Below are 19,460 nucleotides of genomic sequence, written 5' to 3'. Positions count from 1 at the left end.
TTGGGCCAGTCGGAGGGAAAAAGCAGCTGAGAATGTGATTTTACCAGACCAGCCATCCGTCTCTTCATCCCCATGGAAATCCAGGGTCTGAATCGGCGGCTCTCATTGGGCAAGTCCTCAGTCAGGTTTAGCAAACCACAGAAACACGGTTGGGCTGTGGCTTCTTACTGTCTCTGTGAGACCTACAGGCCTCTCTCACACCTCACTAACTGATTAAGTGGGGATAATGGTATTTGTCCTCGTAACCTCTCCAGGCCGTTATCGGGTGAAGTGAGGCAACACAGGAGAGACCGCTCGTTGTGTAAACAGGATCATTGGTAGGCGTGCGCTCCCGGGTGCCAGGGGTTCAGCCAGTCTGTCGGAGATCACTGTGGAGTAATACCCAGTCCTGTGGGCCGGATGGAAATTAATAGACAGTCTAAGCATCCAACCTGTATTTTAGGCAGGTGTGTTTGTGGGGGTGGGGGGTGGGGAGCAGCCTGGCGTCATTTGGTCCTTCCCGTAACTTGTACTAGGAGAGGTACAGCGAATGAACTGAAAGTTCAGGGGACTTGAGGGAAAGGGGACCTTTTCCAGAAGGGGATGGGGAGCTTGCTCTCTGGATTGAGTTTTTTTTCTGTGGGTCTAGGGCAAGGGTTCTCAACCTGTGCATCGTGACCCTTTTGATGGGGGCAGAAAGAGCACTGGCTGCTCTTAGAGATGACCAGGGTTCGATTCCACAGGGCATCTCACAAACACCTGTAACTCCAATTTTGGGGGATCTGATGTCCTTTTCTGACTTCCTTGGGCACCAGGCACATACATGGTATACACACATACATTCATAATACACGGAAGTAAAATATTCATATAAAAAAATAAACCTAAAAAATTTAAAAATAAACCCAGGCATGGTGGCGTACGTCTTTAATCCCAGCTCTTGGGAGGTGGAGGCAGGCAGATCTCTGAGTTCAAGGCCAGCCTGGTCTACACAGAGAGTTCCAGGACAGCTGGAACTACATAGCGAGACCCTGTCTCAGAAAACAAACAAAAAATAAACAACAACAACAAAAAGCCCAACAAGAAACATGCGTGAGGCTGTCTGTGGCTCGATTGACAGGACACACAGCACAGCCCTGGTGCTAGCTTCAGGAAACTGCCTGATGGGAGCAGATAAAAAGGCTCCCAGCAGACAGTCACCCATATCAGGCAGGCTGTCCTGACTCAGTGTTGCTTATCTGGGACCCAAGCTGCCTGAGATAGGATGGACAGAGTGCTGGCTGAGCATCAGAACTGGGTTGGAGTCCTGGCTCCAAATTCTACCGCAACCCGGCACTGGGCAAGATGGCCCACCAGTTGTGCGTCCGGCTCCTTGTCTGTAGAGAAGAGCCCTGGTGTCCATTTGCATGGACTCTGAGCACTGTCCGAGTGTGCCCAGTGGAGGTGCTGGGGCCTGGGAGGCCAGGGTGAGTCGCTGAGGTCAGGGGAGGCTGGCGAGGGAAGGAAAACCAGATGCTTGCCTTTGGCGAGGTTAGAACTTGGGCAGGTGCGGGTGAGCAGAGAAGGCTGTGTGTGCAAGGCGATGTGAACAGGGGCACAAGGGGATGGACTTGTGAGGGGAGGACAGTGGGGTTAGCCCTGCTGTGGCCAGGGGCAAGAGAAGAGATAACCAGAAAGAGTAGAGTCAGCTACCGGGTCAACATGTTTAAATTGGCTCCATCAGTCTACAGGGCCCAGAAGGGACTGCGGGCAGGGACTTGATGCGATTAGGTTGGTTTTCAGTGTAATTAACGTGGCCTGCAGCTTGGAATGGCTTTGATGGCGGGTAGCCAGCATCCATGAAGACAGCTCAAACGTTCTTGTCGCATTTCTGACTGTAAAGGAGAAGGATGAGGGGCTGCAGGATGAAGGGTGTGGGGGGGGGGGGATGTTGGGAACAGCAAGGGGTCTGACCTAGAGTTGTACCAGAAAACAATGCTAACCTTTGGGGCCTGGCTTTGCATATGTGCATACGTACTGAGCCTCCTTGGTACTGGGGCTGGGGGAAGGGACAGGGGAAGGGAGACAGAGGTACCTACCTGCCTACAAGCGTGACTAGCTTCTTCCCAACTCCGGTTTGTTGGGTAAGGGTTGTGTGGAGGGTAAGAGATAGAGCTAGCTGAAGGCTGGATGAGGGCCATGACCCTGGGCTCAGAGAGGCGGCCCACTTAACCTCCTGAACTAAGAAACAACAATAACAACAAAAACAACTCTCCATCCTCAGATTCCCCAGCCTTGAGAGCTGAGAGAAGCACACCTACCAATTCAAATACAGTTCAGAAGAACCTTTATGTCCTTGTGGCCATGATGGTAGTGTTTGTGTCAGCCAGGAAACCCGCTGTTTCTGATTTATAGTTATCCAGAGGTAGGTTGAGATTTACGTGGGACTCAAAGGCTAGGTATTTTTTTTTTTTTTTTTTTTTTAGGGGAGAAGGCTCTATTAGGAAAATATACTTCAAATGTAACTGTTAGGCCCTTCCTGGGTTGGGAAATGATGGTGTACAGGTGGCAAGCCCCCAAACTTTAACCTGTAGGCTCCCAAGTCCATTCTACGACACTACCCTCCTCTCCTGTTTATTGTATTAAATGCAAAGAAACCATGGGTTATAGGCATCAGTCGCTACAGCTTTATCTGGCCCAGAGAGGTGACTCAGGACACAACCGCACCTGTCCTAAGGCAGGGTGGGGGATGGAGGCCTCGGATCTAAGCTCCTCCTTTTTAGTAGGTGGTGGTACAGGCTGTGAGGGCCCTGGGGTACTTGAAGGGTGTCCTGGGGCTTAGGTATCTTTGCCCCCATGGATGCTAGGCCAGGAGCTCCCAAAACCCAGGTGTGCGATAGAAGCTGGACTCTTGTCACCTCAGGGCATCTTATGCTGCAGCCTTGGTCTCAGGAATATGGCCTGCAAGAGAAGCCACACACAACTGCAAGGTCACCAGTGTGGTAGATGAGCAAACGCAGCCTCTACTTCCGAACACAACTGTAAAGTGGGCCTCAGGTTCCTTACCTGTGGAATCAGGGTGGTAGTCACTTCTGTATGTTTGAGTTTTTACCTGTACTAACACGAGAGATTCTCCCTCAATCCCCAACCTGAGCAGTACCCCAACCTCCCAGGGCCTGAATGCCCAAGAGCCAGAGAAGGCTAGGAGGCTGGGGCCTGGATTCCTCGCGGGCGCCCAGAGCTGTTGCATAGCGCCACAGGGGAGGGCGGTTTGGGTTTAGCAATGTGAACTCTGGCAGTTTGGAATGTAGACCTAAGATGGGATGCTGTGCATCATCCTTAGATCCTGGATCCTCTACGGGCGGGCAGGCACAGGGACCCAGCGCAAGATCAGTGAAGCCGCCTAACTCCGGCTTCCGCTCGCTTTCCACGCCCTCTTGGGTGCTTCCCCAACAGTGGGGATGGGGGACGAACCCAAATCTCCGAGGAAGGGGTGTGGCCCCGCTCGTGTTCTCCAGTCTGCGGTGTCCGGGGGCAATACTCCAGGATCTGTCTTCTCCAGATCGTGTCCCACACCTCCTGCCCCGCGTTCCACCCACCCGCTCAGGCATGGCACAGTGCCACCACGCGTGACCGTGCGCTCCCTACGTGGGGGACGTGCTGGGTGCTGCCTCCTTTCCGGCGCGGGAGGGAGCAGCCGTCACTCTCCCGCTCTAGCTGGGAAGTCCCAGCCTGGTGCAGCAGAGGCGCGTTACAGCCAATGGGGACTGAGGAGGTGGGCCGGCTGGCGGCTGTCACCCTCCCAGGGACGGGAGCTCCGGAGGTCCGGAGCGCGCAGGCCGACGCCCCGCCCGGGGACTGAGGGGGAGGAGCCAAAGGAGGAGGAGGAGTCGTAGATCCGCCACCGGAGGACCACTGCTCACCAAGGCTACGGAGGAGCCACTAGCCCCACGCCTGCTTCCCGGCATCCCCGACCGCCAGCATGATCGCTGCGCAGCTCCTAGCCTATTACTTCACTGAACTGAAGGATGACCAAGTCAAAAAGGTGAGCCCCGCCGGCGCCGCCCTGGCCACAGCCTTGCATTCCTGCATCCGCTCGCCACCGCCTGCATCCTCCCCCAGCCTCTCCCAGGCAGCATCTGGTTGGTCTACAGCAGGCGACAGGCCTCGCGCTGGGATTCACCAGGGCATTGTCAGCTTGTGAGCGTGTGTGTGCTTTGAACTGGGCAGCTGGCTGAAGACCCCCCTTCCCTGAGGCCGGACTGCATACTGCAGTGTCCTTGAAAAGGACGGTGGATGTCAGATGGGTACCCGCGAAGTGCCGGGCTGGGACCTGGCTGGGTGGGGACCAGCGGGCCTGTCTGTAGGGCTTGTTTGCAAAGGTCCATGCGCCGTGGGCGGGGAAGGTGTGATCACTGAGATATGCCGGGGAGGTTAGTGAGCAGCTGGTGGGGGTGCTGGCTGAAAGCCAGGCATCCCATATTTGGGGCTCCCATTTGGAGAACGTGGTGCCCACTTGAAAACTGTCACTGGGCTCTCCCAGCTGTTGCAGCTGCTCCTTAATCTGAGGACGGGGTGACCCGCCTGGCTTTCCGGTGTGGGCAGGGGAGCAGAGGCCACCGGAAACTTTGCTCACAGGCCTCAGGTCTGGAACCGCACGTCTGAATGGAATTTTTTTATTCCTCCGAAGCTGTAATTTCCAGGCAGTCTCAGCCCAGGAGCTCAAATAAGACATTTTAGTCACTTGAAGAGCGTGGAGGGGTTGGCATGCGTTGTCTGTGACATGCGTGTTCTTGCACATGGACACCTGGTCCTAGGAGTGATGCTTGTCTAGTGTCAAGTGCCATGTGCTGGTGGGTCTTACAAGATGTAGCTCACTTTTCTGCCGCCTTTGACAGGATGTTTTTCCGGAATAGCCCGAGACAGTAGGAGAAACACTCATTTTTTTAAAATTAGTGCTATAGGTATACTTTACCTACCCTGGGGGAGTTGATATTATCAAGGTTAGGTAGGTTCAGTCAACTGACTTTGACATTCAGACAAGGAGTACTATCCACAGGTGAGAGCCAGAGGTGACCAGGGGCTGACTCTTTTCCACCTGAGACCTCCTCATCTGACACTTTAGGAAATAGTCTTACTGAGGATTATGACCTCCTGAAGGACACACAGCTAGTTAGGGGTGGAGCCAGGGCGGGGCTCCGGCCTCTTTCCACCTAAGAGCTTGACCAGGACTCCTCTTGGCTGTCAGTTGAAGGGGAGGCGCTGCTCCCAGCCTGTATCTCAGGCTGGGCGTGGACCAGCAGTTAGGAGGTAGGTTTGAGAACGTGACACAGGCTAGCGTGACACAGGCTAGCGTTCCCATACCTCAGGACGCACGTCCTCTTCCCTGGAGAGACCTGGCCTCAGGGAGTTATGCCTCAGCTCTTGTAATTCATGAGTTTCTTCCTTGGTGGTGTGCATGGCTAATGCTTATCTCATGGAAAGAGGAGGAGACAGAAGTCCCAGCACAGCAGACCGTACCTAGACTAGGCCTGAACCAAGTGTTCACAGTCTTCCTACTTGCGATACCCTCTGTGGCTGTGGAGCGCAGATGCCAGGGCAGAGGCCCAATGACCTTGTGAGCTAAGCCTCCGGCATCTCACCCACAGCCACCTGTGAGGCTTCCAGCTGCCTGGCCGCTCCATTACATAGGTGCCTCCAATGGTTGGGTTGGACTAAGGTCTGGACCACAGCTCTGCACTCCAACAAGTGGCCTGATTCACCTCTGTCACATTCTGTCTACCAGGCCCCGGGTGACTTCTGATTCAAATGATAATACCTAACTAAAACCCTCCTCACTCTGAGATTGTGATATCCCTTCCCCCATTCCGTCCCAGAGCCATGCTGGAGGAGGGTCCTGAGGCTGAAACTTTTACCTTGTTTGTGTAGGAGAGCTTTATTGCTCACACCTTGAATCCCAGCATTTGGGAGGCAGAGGCAGGTGGATCTCTGAGTTCAGGGCCAGCCTGGTTTATAAAAGAGCGAGTTTCAGGACAGCTGGGGCTACACTGAGAAACCCTCTCTTGAAACAAAACAAAAGACAAAAACAGAAAAACCCTGAAAAACTAACAACAAAAACCTAAGAGTTCTCGTCTACATCTCACCCAGGACTTCATATACATTTTAGCGCTCTCTCTCTCTCTCTCTCTCTCTCTCTCTCAGATTTATTCATTTATTTATTATATATACAGTGTTCTGTCTGCACAACAGAAGAGGGCACCCGATCTCACTATAGATGGTTGTGAGCCACTATGTGGTTGCTGGGAATTGAACTCAGGACCTCTGGAAGAGCAGGCAGTGCTCTTAACCTCTGAGCCATCTCTCCAATCCCCGTCTTAGCTCTCTTCTAGAGCATCACCTCTGCCTGTATGGTGGGCTGTCATGTGTGGTCCAGGAGAGGATCCCTGGACATATGGGGGTCACTTGCTCCAATGGGCAGTGTCCTTCTCTGCTGAGAACCTCTGGAACTCACAGTCTTGTTAGGGACCTCTCCTTCCCACGCCACTCACTACCCGATATGAGAAAGGCTGCCTGGGTGTACAAGTCTTCAAATCACGTTCTTTCTGTGGGGCTGGGCCTTGGGAGCTACCCTGAAGGGAACTCAGTGGAGGCTTTCCCGGTGTGGGCAGCCATGATGATTCAGCCCTCAGCCTGTCAGGCTCTGGAGACAGACTTGGTGTCCTCTGGTAATTCACAGGACCGTGCTCTCTGCTAGGAGGAAGGAAATTAGATCTTGTTGGGGGAAGGTTTTCAGAGTTGCCCAGAATACAAAAGCACCCAAGAGAGGGCTTTATTTCCCTCTGCTGCCTGGGAGGGAGCCGTAATCCAGCCTTGTGAACCACATTCTGGGCGGAAGCAGCAGGCTGACTTAGCTCAGAGCCATGTGCTCCTGGCTGCTTTTGCGTAGTGCTGGTTAAAGGGTGCTGTGGGAAAGGTGGCCACATGGAATCATAAAGCACACATTTTTTTTTTTCCATCATGCATCTCCTGTTTTTAAGAGGAAGAACGGGCGCACGTACGACCACTTCCATTCATCAGAATGCGGGAAGTCCTCTAGTTCTGGCAGCTGGGGGCGGGGCCCTTTAACCTCCAAGTGGCTTTTAAGGTGCCTTGCGCTGCCCCGCCTCCTCCATTGTGTGTCTCCAAGGAGGGGCCTGGCTCGTGAAGGATTGCACTGTGTGCTGTTTGTTTAGACAGGAAAATGAAGGAAGGAGAGCTGGGCTCAGTCGTTAAGAGCTCCTGCTGTTCTTGCTGCGGTCCTGCGTTCTGTTCCCACACCCGTAGCAGGTGGCTCACAACCACCTGTAACTCCAGCTCCAGAGGGCTCCCCCTCTGGGCTGCTTGGGGGCGGCCACACAGAATCTAGAAAGAGCTGTGTTCTTAATCTCAGCATTTGGGAGGCAGTGGTAGAAAATAATAACAATAGTAGCAATAACAGAAATATTAATAATATAAAAAGAAAGATGGAGCCAGGATATCAGAGAAGGACTAGATGTCTTTCTCCCTAGGCTTCCCAGAGCAGCAAACAACAAACATTAGCGGACTTTGTCTGGGTGGATCCCCATCGCCCCACATCATCTGCATAGGGAACGCACAGGTGTGGTTTGTCCAGTGGCCCAATCCAGGAGTCCTTGGCCCCGGAAAGCCAGGTAGAATGTGCTTATCAATTAAAAGGCCACCAAAGGCCATTTTCTCAGAGGCTGGCAGGCCACTGTAGCTGTAAAGGCAATGGGAAGGAAGGAGAAACGGAGCTGCCTGTGGTGGCTCATGCCTGTAGCCCCAAGACTTTGTAAGCTGAGACTGGGAGACTTGAGAGTTCTGGGTTAGCCTGGGGTACACTGTGAGACCCTGACTCAAAGCCATTCTGTTCCTTGTTGCTTAGGGAGGGCGGGTGAGGTGATTCAGTGCCGAAAACACTTATTTCATAAGCCTGGGACCTGAGTTCAATGCCCAGACCCCACAGCTGGAAAGAACCAGCGTTCACAAGTTGTCCTCTGACCTCCACAAAAGCCTGCCCACACTCGCATCAACAGCAGCAAGAAACTGAGTTTTAAAAAGAAAGTTATGAAAATTGTCTTGCGCATTTTTTCAGCCTGGTGTTGCACACATGGCTAGCGGAGGCCTCCTTGGAGAGAGTCCTGTCACAGCCCCTGGTCCCTCCACCACAGGTGTCCTAGGCCTCACCACCTCAGTAGTGGGGTCCGTCATTCAGGGGTGGGATCCTGAGAGAACATCGTTGTGCGGAATAAACCAGGCAAGTGGCTGGCTGCGAGGTTCCTCCTCATCTGGCCACTCCGGGTGGTGCAGCCTCCCACACTCCTGCTGTTCCCTGGGGAAATCGTGGACAGCCTTCTCCTTGAAAGACTGGGCATGACTGGATGGTTTGCCTGTGTGTGTGTGTGTGTGTGTGTGTGTGTGTGTGTGTGTGTGTGTATGTGTCCATGTGTTTGGACCTAGGGTTTCCTGGCTGACGGAGCTAGTCTCTGGAGCCAGCTCTGCATGTGCCTGAGGAGGAACTGAGATATGTTGGCTACACAGAGGCAGCCACTCCCCTGCGTCTGTGTGCAGGAATTAGTAGTGACCCAGCCACCTCCACTTGGCTCCTTGACTCAGGTCTAGGACTACGGAAACCAAGCTCTGCTTGTTACCCGGAGGAAGGGTGGACAGGTGCCCACCGTCTCCCGGCCTAATGATCCGCATCAGTGAGACGTGAGGAAACCACTCCGTATGCTACATTCCGCTAGTCGGATCTTAAAGCAGTTTTCCAGCTGTAACACTGACTTCTGGTGAACTGAACAAACAAGCCTGTTACAAGCTTTGAGAGGTAGAGTCCAGTGCACAGCAGTCACCGTGCAGTTTTAAGAACCTTGTTGTAATGACTTCTTAGCTCTGAGCATCTTGAGATACCTTGTGTCCCATAGGATGCTACTTAAATATAATCCTTCGTGAATATTTCAAACGTAGACGCGCTATGCCTATATGTTTTCGTTTGTTCTCTCAGAGAGGGCCGTGGCCGTGGCTCAGCAGCAGAGCCTTTTTTTCTGGAATGTGCTAGATACTCAGCTCAATTTCCCATCACTGCCAAGTTACGAACAAATCCAATAGCCAGGCTGTCAGGGCAGAAGGCATCACACCTGTGCTTCTGGGCCACCCCTCCCGTGGGCAGTCCCGGATGCTGCAGAAGGAAGGGCTCTTAGAGCCTACTTAGAACCTGGGGCTGTTCCCCACACACAGGCAATAGGCAGTCATAACCCCCCCTCCCGGGGATTGGGTGATAGGCTATTCCCCGTCCCTGGGGTTACGATAAAATTATGGAATCCAGAATGTTCTTGCTCTTCTTCCCTATTGACTCACTGTTGTCTATTTTGCTGATTTACCTCCAAACTTGTATTTTAATTCCCTACCCTCTCACATAAAAATATGAATTATTTTTATTAGCAAAATTTGAGGCACATAAAAATATCGAGGTTCCTGTGACAAATATATATGTACCTACCCCTCAGGTTGACAAGTGAGAGACAGTTGACATTGCAGCCACCTTAGATCCCATTCTTTCTTTTCCAGAGGCTGTCTCCTATTTGAACACTTTATTTGTCTTCTTTTAAGAATTCTTTTTATTTTATGTATGTGAACGTTTTGCCTGCATGCATGTATGCACATTGCGTGTGTACTGGCGCCCCCAGGAGGCTTGAAGAGGGTGTCAGATCCCCTGCCACTGGAGTTACAGGTGACTATGCCACTGTGAGCATGCTGGGAGCGAAACCTGAGCAGCAAATGCTCTTAACTGTGCATCCATCTCTCCAGCACCTGCCCCCCCCATTTTTTATTTTTATTTTTTTATTTTGTTTTATGTGTGTGAATATTTTGTCTGATTGTACCTGCAGGGGTCAGAAGAGGGAGTTGGAACCCCAGGAACTGGAGTTACAGGCAGTTGTAATTGATTATGAGCCAATGTAGATGCCGAGAACTGAACCTGGGTCCTCTGCAAGAAGAGCAGGTGCTCGTTGCAGTCCCTGGGCCATCTCTCCAGCCCCTCTGAATGTCTTAGTGTTAAGGGATTTTGTGTGTGTGTGTGTGTGTGTGTGTGTGTGTGTGTGTGTTTGGGGGTCCAAGGAGGCCAGAAGAGGGCGTAAGATCCCCCAGAAGCTGGAGTTACAGGTGGCTGGGAGCTGCCCAGTGTGAATATGGGGGCCTTCTGGAAGAGCAGTCGACTCTCTTAACGGCTGAGCCATCTCCAGCCCCCGCTGTCCTGAACTTGATGCTTGTCGTTTCTGTACATGCTTTTGCAATTGCACCCTCCGTGTCTATAAATAGCATCGAGCACTGTAAATGCGGTGGTGGCTCCGGAATTCAAGCAGTACTCGTGGCCTTGCTTTGTATGGTCGCACACGTTTATCACTGGTGCCCTGCAGTACATACTCTGCCAAATCCCTTCCTTGAGCTCCACGTTCTGTTTGGGGGGACTGTTTTCATGTTCTCCGGTGGACTTTATTCAAACTGCTCTGTGCTGTGACAGTGTGCAAGACCACCAGGGTCAACAAATTCGCAAACCTGGAAAGTGGCCAAGAGAGAATACACCCTCCACCTCACAATCCCAGCCTGCGGTAACAGTGTTGTATGATACTTTGATCGCATTTGGATGCTCCCAAGACTGTCAATAATTGTTGACCCTGATGATCTTGCCCTAGCACACTCCCATCAGAGTTCGAGCCATTTCGCCGGTCATGCCAACCATGACCCTTGGCATAGTCAAACTTTTACACACACACACACATACACACACACACCATGTTACTTTATTTGTGTGTGTGCCATGATGTGTGGAGGTCACTTGCCTCTGTCCTCCATGTGTGTTTGGGGATCAAATTCAAGGTTGTCAGGTTCACCTGGCAAGCACTTTGACCTCCCGAACCACCTCGAGGTCCTTGACCCTTTACGTGTTTGTGATAGAGCACTTCAGGTCACTTCCTTTTGCATCCCAGCACTGGAGTATATAGTAATTAGCCTCTTTCCTGATTTTCCTTATCAAATGGCTTTGGTGGCTCACAGTTTCAGCAAGTGAACCTGACAGCTCTAGGTGTGAGTTGTGCCCCTCCCCACCCCCACCCAAAGCTGAGCCTTTTGTCTGGGTCCAGGTGGCTGCAGAGCTATCACCCCCTGCCCCCACCCCACTCTGGGGCCCTCTGTGGATCAGCCCGTGGTAGAATAGTTTTATCTGTCTCCGAAACGTGCCCAGCCCTATTCAGACAAAAACCCAAACCAACAGCCTCCTCTCTCAGGCTATCTTCCGTGAAAGGAGAGGGTGGTGTGCACTGTGCAGCAGGGAAAACTGAAGCTTGAGGCTCAGCCCTTGGCAAACAGTAACTGAGCCTGCCCAGTGCGGGCAGAAAATGTCAGCACAGGCTCTGTTCAGTCCATGCTGATCTAACACCTGGCGGACACACACACACGCTCTTCCCTCTGGGATTGCAGGGAACCTCCCTCTGGGATAGAAGCAGCAGGGGTGGGGATAGGGTGTGGGGAAGTCATCCTGTACCTGCTACACGCCGCCGTTTTCTTTGATTTTTTTTTTTAAGTACACGTGTATGCACATGTGTGTGCAAGTGTATACATGCGTGTGTGTGTGTGTGTGTGTGTGTGTGTGGAAGCCAGCAGTTGTGCCACCCTAGCGTCTCTATCTTATTTTTTGCGACAGGGTCTCACTGAATCTGGAGCTCACCAGTTTGGCCTGGCTGACTGAGTCCATCTGTCTCTACCCTTCTGCCCTCCCCCCACCCCCACCCGCCTCGGCACTGGAATTACAGATACTGTGCTCTGCCCAGCTTTATGTGGGAGTTAGGGATCCAGACTTAGGTGCTCATTCTTGTACACCATGTACTTTACAGACAGAGCCCTCTCTCAGCCTTGGTTTTTCTTTAAAAAATAAGATTTCTCTGTGTAATTCTAGCTAGCCTGGAACTTGAACTCATAGGTCAGCCTGGCTTTGAACTCATAATCCCCAAAGGCTGGGATTATAGGTTTACACGACCTCCACCTTCTTCACTTCAGAGAAGACTGATCCTGTAGCATTCGCTGGGATTTTGATAACACATCGCCTTTGCCTTGTTTGCCAGTTGATGGACATTTAAGATAGTTTCTCTTTCGCCTGTCACGCAAACACCGTAGTGGACCTCCATACACACACTTTGGCATGAACGTTTGCTTCTGTGCGTCTCCTTCCTGAATGTGCCGGAAGGGAATATTTTTGTGAGGCCCTGGGAGGAGGATACCTCCATGTAGAAGTGAGGAAACGGTGAAGCTGCTTGTTAGGTAGTAGGACAGCGGAGTTCCCCTGACTCAAACCCACCCAGTGCTCTCTCGCTGCAGTTGAGGGAAACTGATCTAAAGAAAGAAAGGATGGGTGGAGAGAAACAGAGCTGGCTTGGGATCGTCTAGGTCTGCTTCTCCCCAACACTAGCTCTATTCTCCTACCGTGTGCTTTCAGTCTTTCGGTGTGCTGTTCTCTCTCTCTCTCTCTCTCTCTCTCACACACACACACACACACACACACACACATCCTTTCCTACACACGCACGCACGCATGCACCCACACACACACTGCTCAGAGCTGAAGGACCCCTTTCATTTGAAAAGGAAACTGATCCAGTAAGTTCACATACAGTGAAATTGTTAAGGATTTGCAAATGACCACTGTTGACCTCTGCCTGATAATGCAGGAAGCCACCGGTAGGTGATGTCATCTGTTGATTGACAATGTGCAGACTGTCTGGAGCAGCAACACTTTCTCCAGACCTCATTTCTCCCATGGACCCTGGTGCTTTCCAGGACCCTGTCCAGATGGGTGGGATGAGTGGAATGGAAGACCCGGGCTACCGCTGTAGTAAAGGTGCAGCTCCCCTTGGCAAGGTTTTGCTCCATTTTCAAAATACTTGATTCAACAAAATGCTTTGTTGGAGTCCTTCCAGTGAGCTTGAAATAAAGCAAGTGTTTCTTCAGGCAGTTTACAACGGGTTGCGGATGAGGTCCCAGAAGTAGAATCATGTAATCTTGGTGGCTGGAAAGCAGTCAGGCTAGTGCAGGGACTCCATGCAGACATCCTTGACACCATGGGGTGCTCTCTTGCTGGGTATACAGAACCAGGACTGTGGTCCTGGACTTTAGACTCCTTAAGCCACTGATGGGGCTCAGGGCAAGCTATGGCCCCAAAGCTGGAAGGCTTTTTCTGGCATTCTACTGAAGCAGGAGATACCCTCACCAGAGCCAGGGTAATGAAAGGTTCTGAGCAAACCTCTAGTAGTTCCCCTCATTTGTGTATGTTGGGTCTTGCTGTGTAAGCCTGGGTTGTGCGCTGGGATCGCAGGCCTGTGCCAAGGTACCCAGCTCAAAAATTCCCATGTGATGAGGATGCTGAGTCTTTAGAGACAAGATTATTGACACATCAACCTCCTCTGATCTGCAGGGCTTTCAATGTGGCCATTAATGACCTTATTGTGCCTGAGAAAACCGCAGGCCTCACAGACAGGGAGATTGTCTCAGCTCCCAGGGCAACACAGGCCAACAGCAGCAAACTCAGACACCTTCCCTTGTTCGTCATACCCCTTGCCAAGAGGACTAAGATAATATGCTGAGGTCAGGACCAAGGTCCCCGCGACCTTGGCACCTATTAACAAGTACTGGCTGGGGCGAGTGGTCGTGACCACGCCAGGGAAGAGAACGAAACTGTCACATTGAACCAGCTAAAATTCAGGAGGCTGTGTGCCCTCCGGGAAGACAGCGTCCCTGGAATGCAGCAGGGTGGGAACAGCAGGCCAATCCTTAGCTTCCTGTGGCTAGGCAGGAGAGAATGAACCTCCAGCTTCCCCATTCCCAGTGTCCTAGGCTCTCTAGCCTAAGGTGACTGGAGTGATGTCTAAGGTGCAGACGTTTTCTCTCTTGGGGTCCTGCAGCGGAGGGAGGTGACTAGGCCAGAAATGGAAAGCCCTGACTCAACCCTTGGGGGAACTGTGATAAGTCACTCCCATCTCTATTGTTAAAAAAAAAAAGCAGTAATGACATGTGGCAGACACAGGGACGCCTCAGAGTGTAGGCATTTCAGACACACATGGCTTTTATCTGAGCATTTGTCTAGGGGACATGGACACTCACTAGGGCCATGAGCTCTCACCGGACCAGATACCAAGGCAGACCGGAGCCAGGATCCTTGCCTAGGGCACTGAGCTCTGATTATCCAGGAAGCCAGGGCCCCTCACCTGGCTGCTTTAGGTGCCCACAGGTGTGTTTGGGGTGAGCCACGATAATCCCACCAGGTAGCTTTCCAAGTCACTCCACATTTGTTCTCAAATTTGGTAAGTGGATAGGTGTACTGGGTGGTTTTGGGTGTCAGCTTAACACAAGTTAGAGTCATCAGAGGGAGGAGCCTCAGCTGAGGAAATGCCTCCTTGAGATCCAGCTGTAAGGCATTTTTTCATTTAGTGATCAATGGGGGAGGGTCCAGCCCATGGTGGGTGGTGCCATCCCTGGGCTGCTGGTCCCGGGTTCTCTAAGAAGGTGGGGTTGAGCAAGCCCTGGTGAACAGGCTAGTATGCAGCGCTCCTCCATGGCTTCTGCGTCACCTTCTGCCTCCAGGATCCTGCCTTGTTTGAGCTCCTGTCCTGACTTCCTTCAGTGATGAACAGCCATGCTGAAGTGTAAGCCTGATAAACCCTTTCCTCCCCAACTTGCATTTTGGTCATGGCGTTTTCGTCACAACAGTAGAAATTGCAGGTAAAAGGCAAGAGTCGTTTACCCTTTAGACAGATAAAGAAACTGAGGCACAGAGAGCTTGGTGGTCACCTACCCACACCGTCAGCCTGGGCCTTCATAACCAGTCTCAGACTGTCCTGAGCAGAAAGACAAGGCAAGACCTTGTCTTTCAGAGCAACCACGGAAACAAGCAACAGTGGGGGGAGGGCTCTGTGCTTAAGAGCAACCATTATCCGGTAGACCAGTTCCCAATCCCTGTATCAGGGTGTTCACACCCACCTGTAAGCTCCGGGACACATACACACTAATAAAAATCCCCCCCCCCCAATAATTGAATATTGCCCATACTGGGGCAATAGCTCAGGTACCAGATGCTGTGCCAGCTGAGAGAACCTGAGTTTGGATCCCCAGAACCCACCTAAAAGCCAGGTACAGGGGCTGGAGAGAAGGCTCAGTGGTCAAGAGCACTTGTTGCGCTTGCAGAAGACCCAAGTTTGGTTCCCAGCACCCACGTGGTGGTTCGCAACCATCTGTAACTACTTGTGGATCTTCTGCACTCTGCAAGCGTGAGGCATGCACATGCACATGTAACATGCAGGCAAAGTAATCGTACACCTGAATTAGAAAAGGAATCCAGGTCCAGTGTCAAGAGCCTGGACTGGGGAGGCCGAGTGCCGAGGACCCAGGGATTTGGTAGCCAACCAGTCTAGCTAAACTTGTGAGCTCCAGGTTCATTGTGTGATAACCAAAAAAAAGGGCCAGGTGTGGTGAATGCCTTTAATCCCCAGGAGGCAGAGGCAGGAGGATCTCTCTGTGAGTTTGAAGCCAGTCTGGTCTACATAGTCCCAGGACAGCCAGGGCTACACAGAGAAACCCTTTCTCAAAAAAAAAAAAAAAAAAAAAAAAAAAAAAAAAAAAAATTAAAACTAAAGCAAAAGGAATGGTTTGGCAGCATAAGCGCTGCGCTGGAGGGCTGCGTGTGGGCCCGGAGGAAGAGCGATGGTCCTGTTTGTGTTTTTGCTTTGGAGATATTTGAGCCAGGCCTTTGGCGAACCTCTGTAGGGAATTCAATTTCCTGACATGTGCCCTCATATTCTGGTTCCTTGGTGACTTGCAGATTGCTGGGTACCCTCTTACAGGAACTAAGAATCTGATTAGCTTTAGGACCCCAGTGTTCTGCTGGGCCTCAGCCAATTAAGGGTGCTATATGAAGGGACAGAGGGGGTTAGGTGATGGGACAGAAGTTCTGGGCCGTTTGGGGAAAAGGAGGCAGTAGGTCTTATCTAAACCAGCAACCCCCCTGAGGCCTCCCGCCCAGCCGAGGAGCCACCCAGCCCAGCAGAGGAAGCCACACAGTGGCACCAGCCTAGCAGAGGAAGCCACATCGTGGTACCAGCCTGAGGACAGGGGTGCACACTTGGGGCAGAAGACAAGGCACTTGCCCCTCAGGCACTAGCAGTCCAGCAGAGGTGTGGACCATGCCTGTGTTCCTGCGGCATCAGGAAAGACACACACCGTGACGTGTGTGCCGGGACCTGTTGACTTCTCCATAGAGGACACCTAAGGCTGGGGGGATGCTGAGGAGAGGGACGGACAGCGGCGGCGTGGGGCCGGGTGGATCATGGCATATGCAGTGCAGAAGGTGAGTTTGAAGGTGGCTTGGAGGAACAAGAAACAGGGGTCAGTTGGCATGGTGTTGTCTTATAATGGCAGCGCTCAGAAGACAGACAAGGGCAAGCAGGTTTCCGTGAGTTCAAGGCCAGCCTGATCTATGTAGCAAGTTCTAGGCCAGCCAGGGCTCCATAGTCAGACCTTGTTTCAAAAGAACGAAAGCAAGACTCACAGAAGCCATTGGTGGGGACTCTACAAGGAGGAAATTTGGGTGACATACTGGCATAGCATGAGTGTACTGTACTGGTAGTTATGGCTGCTCTAGGACCTTCCAAAGGGTTGTAGATGCTCCTCTTCTCCCCGCAGCTAACTCTATCCCTTACTCAGAAGCTGACTCCCAGCAGTAGGAAAGATACTGGTTTCTTCCATGGCGACTGTCAGCAGCCGTGAGGTGGGGCTGGCAGCTGGAGAGCCACATGCGGCAGGAAGTAGACTGAGATCCTGGGCTGGCCCTGAGATGGCACCAGTCACTAGGGAGGGCCTGGTGGGCCTGGGCCTTCCGGCTTTGCTACGGTTTCTGAACAATCTCCCCATGATGACCGGGGAATGGGTGGGTACGCAGGCAACCAGCCCCTGATGGGGAGTGAGCTGTGGCATGCTTTCTGCCAGCCTCAGCGGGCACACTTTTTTTGGGCTGGTTGGAGTTGTGACAGTAGTGCCACTGGGGAAGCCCCGTCCTGACTCTTGAGGACAGCTGTGAATGCAGTTCTGCATAAAATTATAAACTTGCTTAAGACAGTATGAGATTTCTCTTTCTTTCTTTCTTTCTTTCTTTCTTTCTTTCTTTCTTTCTTTCTCTCTCTTTCTCTCTCTCTCTCTCTCTCTTTCCTTTTTTCTTTTACTTTTTGTTGTTGTTGTTTTGTTTTTCGAGACAGGGTTTCTCTGTCTGGCCCTGTCTTTCCTGGAATTCACTCTGTAGACCAGGCTAGCCTTGAAAGCATGAAATTTCTGTTTTGATTTTGTTTTTGAGACGGGGTCGCCCCATCTCTGGCTGTCCTGGAACTCGAACTCACTGTGCAGGCCAGGCTGAACTCAGGAATCCATCTGCCTCTACCTTCTTGAGTAAGTGCTGGGATTAAAGGTGTGGGCCACCGCACCTGGCTCCCAAGCTCGCCCATGTAGATTGCATTGCGTTGCAATGTCAGAAGATTGGACCCATCTAGTTTAGACGACAGAGAGTAGGACCGGGGATGGTGGGGAAGCTTCTCACTGTAGTTCTCTGGCTGGCCAGGTGAGGAACCTCTCTGACCTGTAAGTTTTCCTTGGGGCAATGGAATGAAGGTGCTCTACCTTCTTCAGACAGTATGGTGGGAACCAGCTTGTGAGAGGACTTGCACAGCGGAGGCCTTTGTAGATCAAGGTCACTGAATACACCCGCAGGGTAGGTGGTGGGAAGGGTAGGGGAGGAAGGCTAAGGGGCTGCCAGGAGCACAAAGCCAGGAGTCAGCTTGGAGTTGGCACCGCCCCATCTTTGTCCTGTGTTCAGCCAGCCTGGGTCCCTAGCAGTCAGTGCTCCTGCGTGGCTCAGGCAGGTCTTAGAGGTGATTCCCAGAGGCGAGAGGAAGGTGGTGTTAGGGATCCAGTGTCCCAGGGGATTTCCAGTTTTATAAAGCAAAATTTAAGAGCCAGTATTATATTCATATTTGCGCAGGCGGGAAAGCTCACCAAGGGCACAGAGCCCACTAAGCAGGGGTGTCTTGGGGTGGGAGAGAACTTACACTCTTGTACCCCCAAATAAAAAGTGTATCTGACTGATCTAAAAAATTAGTACAGTAGCCGGGCGGTGGTGGCCCATGCCTTTAATCCCAGCACTCGGGAGGCAGAGGCAGGCGGATCTCTGTGAGTTCGAGACCAGCCTGGTCTACAAGAGCTAGTTCCAGGACAGGCTCCAAAACCACAGAGAAACCCTGTCTCAAAACAAAACAAAAAAAAAATTAGTACATATTATTGTCATTTTATTTGTTTGTCCATCCATCCATCCATCCATCCATCCATCCATCCACCCATCCACTGACCTATGTATCTTGAGACAGTCTCGTGCTGCTCAGACTGGTCTTGGACTCTGTGTAGCCAAGGATGACCTTGCACTTGGTGCTGGGATGGCTTGTGTTGCTGGCTTGTGACTGCTTTTAAAAGCAGCAAAACTGCAAGTGGTCTGGGGATTTGGGCAGAACTTCTGGTTTGCCCCGATTTTTTTTTAGGCGTATTGTCTGTCGCCTTGTCGTTTTCTGCAAAGCGGGTTGATATTGGCGCTGGGAAGGTAACTCCTGGTGTTAGAGCCCTGGCTGCTCTTTGCTTTTGCAGAGACCCAGGTGGCTCCAAGGTATCCAGTGTTACCTTCTGGCCTCCACGAGCACACAGCGCACATAGACACATGCAGGCACTCATACATGTAAAATAAAAATAAATATTTTTTTTAAATAAAATGGGTTAATATAATTTGTAGTGAAGTCATTCTTAGGGTATTTCTTAAGAACAAAGTGAGTTGAGAACACAGGATTATGTCACTCAGGGGCGGGGAAAGAAGGCTTTTAGTGCATGATTCGAATCTTGATCATACATCTGTTAGATGAAAGTATTGTCCTCATCTCAAAAGTGAGAAAGAAAAGCAGGACTGAGAAAGATTAAATAATTTACTAAAACCACCCAGCTAAGACATGGCAGGTCCTTAATCTGAAACCAGCTGTTGGCCCACAGCCCCTCTGTTCTTTCCAACACGTGAGGGAAAAAAAGAGGAAGCCCCAAGCGAGGGGCTACACTGTCTAGAGTCCAGACACAGCCTCTGCTTAGCAGCTCTGTGACTTTGTGGAGCTGTGGTTCTCAATGTCCTCCCCTCTAACTTGGAGACAATGGTCTTTCCTGATGGCTTTCCCTGTCGTAGTGGCACGGAGGAAAACAGCCAATAGACTGAAGCCCCTGCTTCACGGCTGTCACTTGTCTGACAGAGCCCTCTGCAAGTGTTAAGGCCAGTGACCTTAACCAGCCCCAAACCCCTTGTCCCCCGTCTCTCAGTCACTTGGTAAAGGGAAGTGAGCCTATGTTGAAATCTC

General features: G+C 51.7%; 1 protein-coding gene across 1 annotated transcript in view; it reads left to right on the top strand.

Moving 5' to 3' along the window:
* Window positions 1-3,862: 3,862 nt before the first annotated feature.
* The window catches only part of Hk1 (hexokinase 1), a 67,624-nt gene continuing 52,026 nt past the window's right edge, over window positions 3,863-19,460 (top strand). Inside the window, exon 1 of the mRNA XM_038342174.2 lies at window positions 3,863-4,003. Within this exon, the coding sequence (XP_038198102.1) occupies window positions 3,941-4,003 (63 nt within the window). The 5' untranslated portion in view covers window positions 3,863-3,940. The remainder of the gene's footprint in view (window positions 4,004-19,460) is intronic.

This window comes from Arvicola amphibius, chromosome 9 (assembly GCF_903992535.2).
Source record: "Arvicola amphibius chromosome 9, mArvAmp1.2, whole genome shotgun sequence".
In the NCBI taxonomy this organism is placed as follows: domain Eukaryota; kingdom Metazoa; phylum Chordata; class Mammalia; order Rodentia; family Cricetidae; genus Arvicola; species Arvicola amphibius.
This window is presented reverse-complemented; position numbering and strand designations above follow the sequence as displayed.